Source organism: Oryza brachyantha, chromosome 3 (assembly GCF_000231095.2).
Source record: "Oryza brachyantha chromosome 3, ObraRS2, whole genome shotgun sequence".
Taxonomy (NCBI): domain Eukaryota; kingdom Viridiplantae; phylum Streptophyta; class Magnoliopsida; order Poales; family Poaceae; genus Oryza; species Oryza brachyantha.
The window spans coordinates 4,145,531-4,154,560 of NC_023165.2; the positions used below are offsets into that span (position 1 = coordinate 4,145,531).

Consider the following 9,030-nt stretch of genomic DNA (forward strand, 5'->3'; position numbering starts at 1 on the left):
TTAACATGATCTATAGGGCAAGAGATAAGAACAACACGAATCTGAACCTCGCCCATATGAATCGCTTCAAATCGGCCCTGGACGACTGCGAGCTTAAAGAAATCCACCTGCAGAACCAAAAATTTACTTGGAGCAATGAGCGGTAGAGGCTGACCTTGGTGAAGCTAGATAGGTGCTTCTGCAACGAAACGTGGAATTTAGCCTTCCCAAACCACGTTCTGTATGCCCTGCCAACAGGCCCATCAGACCACTGCCGGTTGATTCTATCGAATGCCGTAGTCCACGACAAACCACGAACCTTCAAGTTTGAGAATTTCTGGACAAAAATCCCAAGTTTCAAGGACGTTGTCGCCGACGCCTGGAACAAACAAACAACACACACAGAGCCAATACACCGGCTGAACCACAAGCTACAAACAACGGCTCGGTGCTTGAGAAAATGGTCAAGAGGAATATGCTCAGAAGCGAAGTTACAGTTCTACATGGCCCTAGATGTCATCCAGCGGCTTGACACCGCGCAGGAGCGAAGGCGGCTTGACACCGCGCAGGAGCGAAGAGAGCTAACAGCCGCAGAACGTCGGTTGAGGGTGAGCCTCAAAAACCGTCTCCTTGGCCTGGCTACGATCAAACGAGCACGCAAGAGGCAAGCTTCCCGAATAACAAACATTAGAGAGGGAGATGCCAACACAAAATTTTTCCACCTAAAAGCTAACGCGCGCAGGAGGAAGAACAATATTCAAATCCTACACAGGGAGAACGCCTGGGCAACATCTCACGAAGACAAAGAAGCAATGGTACATGACCACTTCGCTGCACTCATGGGCCGGCCGGAGCCGAGGACATGTGACCTCAACTAGCAAGAATTCCACACCCCACCAGTGGACTTGTCGCACCTCGATGAGCCATTCACAGCAGAAGAAATCTTAAAGGCAATCAAACAAATGCTGACCGACAAGGCGCCGGGCCCAGACGGTTACATGATGAACTTCTTTAGAGTTTGTTGGGCCATCATTAAGGAGGACGTCGTGGCGGTCTTCAACGCGATCAATAACCTCAGATGTGCAAGTCTAAACATGCTAAACTCGGCCAACATTGTGCTAATCCCTAAAAAAGAAGGAGCAGAAGAGGTGGCGGATTTTAGGCCGATTAGCCTAATCCACAACATAGCAAAAATCCTCTCCAAACTCTTAGCATTGAGGCTACGACCACACATGCACTCACTTGTATCTATCGACCAAAGCGCCTTCATCAAGGGTAGAAGCATACACGACAACTTCATGTACGTTAGAAACCTTGCAAGAAGGTATCACAAAACCAGGCGACCCATGCTCCTGTTCAAACTTGACATAAAGAAAGCGTTCGACTCGGTCAGATGGGACTACTTGCTTTCCTTGCTACAACATCAAGGCTTCCCACAAAAATGGAGGGACTGGATCTCAGCCATCCTTTCTACTTCCACCTCACAAGTCCTCCTCAACGGGATCCCAGGGGAGAGAATACAACACGGAAGAGGCCTAAGGCAAGGCGACCCGCTATCGCCTCTGCTCTTCATCATGGCAATTGACCCGCTTCAATGGATCCTCTCCAAAGCAACCCAACTAAACACCATCACCAAACTGCGAGACAGGGTGGCCCATTTACGAATCTCGATGTACACCGATGACGCGGTGGTCTTCATGAACCCAGTCAAGAACGACGTCCAGACCTTCACTAGCATTCTCAAGAGCTTCGGAGAGGCTACGGGGTTGGTCACAAACATGCACAAATCCCGAGTTGCGGCAATCAGGTGCCACAACATAGACATTGACCACCTCCTAGAGGGTGTCCCCGCCATGCGGGCACAATTTCCCCTGAAGTACCTTGGACTACCTCTAGTCTTAGGGAGGACGCGCAAGACAGACACTCAACAGATACTAGACAAAATCATGGCAAGAATCACAGGATAGAGAGGCAAAAATTTAGGATCGGCAGGAAGGTCAGTCCTAGTCAAATCAGTGCTAACAGCGCAGCCGATCTATCTTCTCACAGCCTTAAAGGTCACCAAGGAGTCCCTAAACCAAATTGATGCTAAAAGACGAAGGTTCATGTGGGCAGGGACGGGAGACATCACAGGGGGTAAATGTAAGGTTAACTGGGAAAGAACATGCATGCCAATAAAACAAGGGGGGCTGGGCGTGCTGAACTTGGAGAAATTCATGAGATGGCTCTGGCATGAATGGAGTGACCCCGCTAAACCGTGGGTGGGGATGGACACACCGTGTGACGAAATGGACAGAGCATTGTTCGAGGCGGCGTCGAAAATAACGAAAGGGGACGACAATACCATCTGCTTTTGGGACTCCGCCTGGCTAATGGGGCGTAGACCAAAGGACGTGATGCCATTGGTCTATGCGGCATCAAGTAAAAGGAAGAAAACTCTACGAGAAGGCATTACAAATAACACCTAGATCGTTGACCTCAAGCTAAATAACAGTACCAGCCTCACGGTAGAGCTGATTAACCAGCTGGTCGATCTGTGGGGTGCGACCCAAGAGATCCCACTTCAGCAAGGGGTTCCAGACCAGATCACTTGGAAGCTTTCAGACCATGGCGAATACTCCGCCTCGTCAGCCTATAAAGCGCAATGCTTGGGATCTACAGATTCCAAACTCAACAGCCTCATTTGGAAAGCCTGGGCCCCTCCAAAGTGTAAATTCTACGCTTGGTTGGTGACTCAAAATAAAGTGTGGACCTCAGATCGGCTCGCGGCTAGAGGTTGGCCAAACAACGGAGTATGCCCCTTTGTCGCACGACGGACGAATCAGCAAAACACCTCCTTGCCCACTACAGATACACCAAAAGAATCTGGACGATGACAGCTACGTGGGTGGCATACCAACAACTGGACCCAAGACGTTGGAACCCCACCGGGAGTATTCAGGAATGGTGGGAGATGTTATCCAATGCTAGGGGAGTACCAAAGAAAGGATTGCAAACCCTTATCCTTCTAATCGCCTGGGAAATCTGGAAAGAGAGGAACCGGCGTGTCTTCGATAGGGAGGAGACCTCGGCTACTAGCCTCATGGCAAAAATTAAAGACGAGGCCAGAATTTGGTCCATGGCGGGCGCCAAGAGGCTTGGAGACTTAATTGCTCCTAACATGTAGAGCCCAACATGCATGTTTATCTGTCCCCCCTCCCCTTTATCTTTTATTCTCTTCCGCCCCTAGGGACTTGTACTCTTCTCCACCTTTATTAATGAAATAGCACAATCTCGTGCTGATTTCTTTCAAAAAAAAAGAATCTACTCTTGGGCTCATGGCTGCACTGGTTCGCTTTGCAAGCCGATTGCCTTAGCGGAGACCGTTAGGTTTGATCCCGCGCGCTCTGGGGCTGCATGTCGTGGGCCTCCGCACACGTGCACTTGCACGCGATGATGCCAATAATGGAGGGGATCCATGGATGGATAGTGGCGTTGCATCTCAGCAAGGTGCGTATTGGAGTTCCTAAAAATTTTGGCCCTCAAGACAAAAAAAAGTCCAAATGACATATTTATAAAATTATCTTGAGATACTGAAATTTACGCTTAAAATTTTGGTACCTCTCATAAGAAAATGACTAGAGGTATTACTTTAATGGCTAGAGGTATTAACTTTTATAATAGATATTATGATACATCTTGGTATTTTCTTAAGGATAGTAAAATTGCTCGATATTTATATACGTGTTCTTAACGATTTGAAAACAAAGGCTAAAAAATAAACTACGATAAAAACCTTAAAATTAAAATTTTGGTTTATAAGCAATAAGGGGGTTGATAGTGGAAAAGTCGACAGGTAAGTCATCCTTCTTGTCCCTCTGCTGAACCGTACATGAAATTCCCTCTACTGAACCGTACATGAAATTCTCACCTCACCTTGTTCAATTCTTTCGAAAAGATCCTTTTCCTCGTTTGAGAGTCTCCCGCCTTCTTTTACTCCGTACTGAGTACTAACTAAGACCAATTGAGTTGTGTTTTTATTCTAATTGAACACTTTTCTTTTTAAGCATACGGTAAAAGATGAGATTGTTTGTCATCCGAATTCCGAAAGAACAAGAATGTCCTAGCCATTCCATATCCATTGTTCATTGAGCCTACTCTGAATTTCATACCATTCAAAAGCCTAACTAGTTGTCACTATTGTTCTTAGTGTTATAGGATTCGTTCATGACATTGCCTTCATTAAGAACGGGTACACAAGGTGAAACTACAGATTACTACAAGTTACAACTCGGGTGGAAATATTCCAAAACGCTTATATTTCACTATATATAAGCAGTACAAGTGTAGACTGTAGAGGGAGTCCTAAAAACTTATTGCAGCAGCAGAAACTTAGGGATCATATAACTACTATTAAGCACATAATAGCCAGTCCGACAAATGCGAACAACGCCTATTAATACACGATCCTACTTATTAGCATCAGCAACTTAGAAGAAGGCTCTGCTTCCATAGAAGACCCTAGAACCCTTCGATGGGGATGGCTTCTCAGTCGTACTCGAGTCAGTGTTGTCTTCAGTTGAGGGGCTGCTGCTGGTGTCGACATCCAATGGCAGCTTCATCTTTGCAAGGGATTCAGTAAACTGCTGCATGCTCTTCATGTACATGTTGACTATGTCCTCCTGAACAACTGACTCCCCGGGCTGGAGGTTGATGCTGATCACTGGCTTGACAGCTTCACTCTTGAGTGGCACCTCAGAAGAATCTGCGTCGCCGTCGGTAGCATCTTGGCTTTTGTCCCTCTGGCTTCCAGTTGGAGATGCTGCAGCAGTGGTATCTGATGGCTCGGAAACTGACTGTGGGGTGACAGATGTGCCGGTGGAGTCGTCTGTGGTTGAGACGCAACTTTGAGGGCTTCCCTCCCGATACTCATCGAGAATTTTGTCAAATATTTCAGTACCAGGCACAGCTGCTGCATCAGATTGCAGTAACTTTGCATTGTCAATCTTAACTGAATTCTCATACCCCAATGTCTCCATCTCGAAATACTTGGAGACCATAATTTGGTTCTCCTTCACCACATTCAGGTCTGGGAATTCAATCTTTTCAAGCTCACAGGGGACAGAGTGTTCATTACCAGAACTGTTCACTAATAACGCCGATTTATTGGGTGCTGAAATGGGGATGACATCTGGAGAACAGCCAACATAGGACAGTGACAGCTGAACAAATCCAGCAGGGGTGTGGAGCAGGTCAGTGGATGTCATGGAGAACTCCTGGGCAAGCTTCCCATCAGCCATTACAATGTCTGCCAGAGGAACAAGGGCAAAGCCAAGAAGCTGGTCTTCCAAATAGTTCCTCACCCTACTCAGCATCCATATCTCGCACTTGAGAGAAGCCTCCACGGTGCGCACATCAAGCCTCAGGCTGTCGTCGAACACCGGGTTGCGGCCACCGCCATTGATCACCTTGGTCGAGCATGACACGTCTGGGTCACTCGTGAGGCACAGCTTTGCATAAACATCCTGCTTGTGGTAGATGCATATGTTCTGAATGTCGCGTGCCTGGTGTACAAAAACATCGAGGTAGCCTATGGGCTTCTCTTTGGCTGCAGTCTCAGCAGTGAAGCCGGTGACCTTTTGGGTGATGATTTCAGTGTTCAGCATCGGTGGCTTGGAGACAGGGCCAGTTTGGTAAGCTGCCATTGCAGGTGTCCAAAGACTGCACTGAGGAGAGGACAGACAGAGAAATGTGTTTTTTAGCATAAAGTTGTCTAAATGCAGATAAACTCACCAGGGCATGCACAAAAAGTTGATGCTAATACCTTTCTATACAACAATTGGACCCTGAATATGGAAGAATATTTAGCTTACAGTTGCAGAGCAGATTAGCAAAGCATTTAACTTACTAATCAGGAGGGGATCTGAGGGATAAATAGCTTGGACTTACAGTCTGAAGGAATTCAACTCAAAGATCACCAATTCCCGCAAGATCTGAGCTTTCAGTGATATGGAGTTTCCCTGAAATAGGAGAGCATGCTGGTCTGAAAATTGGGAACAAAAATTGAAAACGAAATTCAATCTGCAAGTACCCTAACGATCTGAAAATTCGCATCCTCTTTAGCGCACACAAGCTAATTTTAGTATAAATAAGAAGGTAAATTGATGTTGGGTGCGAATTAGGCACCGCGGTAAACCCCAAGGCCCAGCTCAAACGCAAAATTACAGTATGAACAGTATGTCTGTACGTGGACGCAAGCTAACACACACAGTATGATTCATGGAAAACTTACAAAGGAAAATGACAGGAACAAGTGAAGAAGAGCAAAGGTTGACAAATTATGCATTACATACTACAAAAACTGAGATTTAGAGACATGGAGTAATGTTAATTCCGTGAAGAAAAATAACTAAAATGTTTGGCCGCTCACATGAATTGAAAGCCATAACAGAATCAAGAACCATCTCCCTTCCAAATTCTTCTTGTTGCTCAAACAAGGGCAAGAAAATCCAGGACAGAATCGCCCAATCAAGAACAGGCATGGGAATCCAACTGAATTCGGAACAGAAACAGCTGTAGACTAAAGCATGAGCTACTAACATTAACCATTTTACACAAGAATTACGAAACAACTGTAGGTTACCTCTTTCTTTTTCACCGGAGATTAATGGTGGTTGGTTTGGGTAAGTCGCGCTCGAGGTGCCCAATGGAAGGAGGGGTCAGGGGCAGGGGCAGGGGCAGGGGATCATCGGATTCGGAGGGGTCAGGGGCAGGGGAAAGGTTCAGTTATAAGAAGAGCGCCACTTATGCAGAAAAAGCATCCTATTCTCCACAAATTACATGGGTCAGGCATTTGCTGGTGCTGTTAAGTAAGGCTCGTATATTAGAACTGTACATTTGTACGTCTGACGCATCTCATGCACCAACCAACCAGCATATGTGCACGGTACACCTATTGTTTGGATATTTGCAGATGCTAGCTGATACTCCCGTCTGATTTTTTTATTTAATGTCGTTGATTTTTTATCAACGTTTGATTATTAGACTATTAGTTTTGTTTAAAATTTTTATGTAAATATAAAAAATTATAAGTCTTCTTAAATTTTCTTTAGTAATACATTAAACAATAATTATATATTTTTTAATAAGACGAATGGTCAAACATATATAACTAAAAGTCAATGGCGCCAAATAAAAAAATGATGGGAGTAGATCTTTCAAAGATATATTAAATTTTTCTTATCATCCAATCAAAATCATGGTCATCACTATATCGAATGCTAGAATGGATCACGAGCTCTAACCTACAGTACGGTGATAGTGTTGTATTGTCTGCATACCACTGTATTGATAGCATCTGCTCCATCCATTTTAAAACGTAGCAATCTTTAGAATAATGCTAGTCAAATTTTTAAAACTTTGATATTAATAGAAAAATATTAGAAAAATCGATGGCACAATAATGATGTTATTAGATTTATCATTAAACAAACTATCGTAATATGGAGTATGTAACTATTTTCTAATCTAAAATAACCTATTTTTATAAATATTATTGGTCAAATTAGCATTTCAAAAATTGTATCTGAATCCAAAGGTATCTATATTTTAGAATGGATGAAGTAGAAATGAGCTTTTCCGGCTTAAGCAAGATACAAATATATATAAGAGAAATGTAAAAAATGCCTACGTCCCTACCTTTTGCCTTATGAAAAACATTTAAATTTTCAAAATACAGAGTTGATTTTAGGTTTTTTTATCGAAGTTTATTTTTCAGCATTGGCTTTTAGATCGCTAGAAATATATATATATAATTTGTATTCGTAAACTATTTTTCCTTACCAATATGGCATTTGCCATTTTTTATTGAAAAACCAGACAATCACCCTCCTATCCTAGTCTTATAATACTGGTAAAGGCGTTATGTTTTCTAAATATGCTCAAATTCTACATAGGTCATCTATCGATCAAGTTTCATCGTCCATCAGTCTATATCCCTGAAATGGTTATATGTGCTCAACATCAATATATAACACTATTTTGGTTAGTAAATATTAATAACTCGGTTGTTTTATGGCGCTTACAATTACTAGCATACCACTTATAATAATAGTAGGCTGAACATGAAACTGTTGCAGGACTAATGTATCATTCAAAAGGATCATGAGGAGCTGCAGGCAAAATTTCTAGAATTGGTAGAACCACTCCGGTGGAAATGAGCGGCGTAGAAAACTGCCCCGGGTCGAGATGCCACTAGCTGGACTGTATGTCGGCGACCTGGGATCTGATCTTCTGCTCTGCAGTTCCAATGGCGGCTCTCCGAGACCATTCTTTGCTTCGTGAAAATCTGCCATGAAATCTGCTGGCAACAAAGCTTGTTCTAAAGCGTTCTAAGAGAGCGTGTCTTGTATTCTTGTGCCTATTTTTCTTCTTATAACTGAAGTATACTGTGTGTTTGTATGTAGAAAAGTTCATACTAGAATCTTTGTCACTAGTACATTAGTACCTATCACAGCAAGTCAATTAGTCAGAGTCGTCCAGATAATGTCAATGTAGTTTTAGCTAAGACCTCTAGAAGCCGCAACAGTGGAAATTTTTTTGCAAGAAATCGTCAGTGGAGAATAAGGGGTTGCATGTATGGGTTCCTCGGGCCTATTTGGGGAGTTTTTCTTAGCTGCAGTTTTTTGAAAAATTACTTCTACCAAAAACTGTCCTAAACAGTCCATATCTTCTGAGAATCTGCAGTTATAGATTCTGAAAAATGAACTAAGAAGCCAGAGCTGACTGAGTTTCAGAGTTCTTCAGATTCTCAGAAATTAAGGGGCTGTTTGGATGGTATACTTAATTTGGCTAAGCTTGCCATAATATTTTAGCTAACTTGCCTAAAATTTGGCTAACAAAAATGGAGCCACACTTTAGCTACCATATGACAAGTGTGCCACACTTTCCTGTGTCATTAACATGTGGGCCATGTATATTGAAAATAGAATCTTGTCACAAGTGTGGCACAAACCAAACACACACCTAACTTGGTTAAATTTAGCTAACTTGAGGTGTGGCAAACTTAGGCAA

At 43.4% G+C, this 9,030-nt stretch overlaps 1 protein-coding gene across 4 annotated transcripts; it reads right to left on the bottom strand.

The window, feature by feature from the left end:
* Positions 1–4,260: 4,260 nt before the first annotated feature.
* Positions 4,261–6,695, bottom strand: LOC102699480. 4 transcript variants are annotated; one of them, XM_015834766.1, is made up of 4 exons: positions 6,602–6,695; positions 5,908–5,978; positions 5,783–5,804; positions 4,261–5,684 (listed from the first exon to the last, which is right to left on the bottom strand). In XM_015834766.1, exon 4 carries the CDS (start codon positions 5,661–5,663, stop codon positions 4,449–4,451), a length of 1,215 nt encoding a protein of 404 aa, XP_015690252.1. In that variant the 5' UTR covers positions 5,664–5,684; positions 5,783–5,804; positions 5,908–5,978; positions 6,602–6,695; the 3' UTR covers positions 4,261–4,448. The 4 variants fall into 4 exon arrangements, with proteins under 4 accessions (XP_015690252.1, XP_006649550.1, XP_015690253.1 ...); XM_006649487.2 differs by lacking the exon at positions 5,783–5,804 and adding an exon at positions 6,389–6,531; XM_015834767.2 differs by lacking the exon at positions 6,602–6,695 and adding an exon at positions 6,389–6,517.
* Positions 6,696–9,030: the final 2,335 nt, after the last annotated feature.

Bases quoted from the DNA above. Each gene is read 5' to 3' on its own strand.
- LOC102699480 (XM_006649486.2), bottom strand. From the start codon at position 5,663: ATGGCAGCTTACCAAACTGGCCCTGTCTCCAAGCCACCGATGCTGAAC.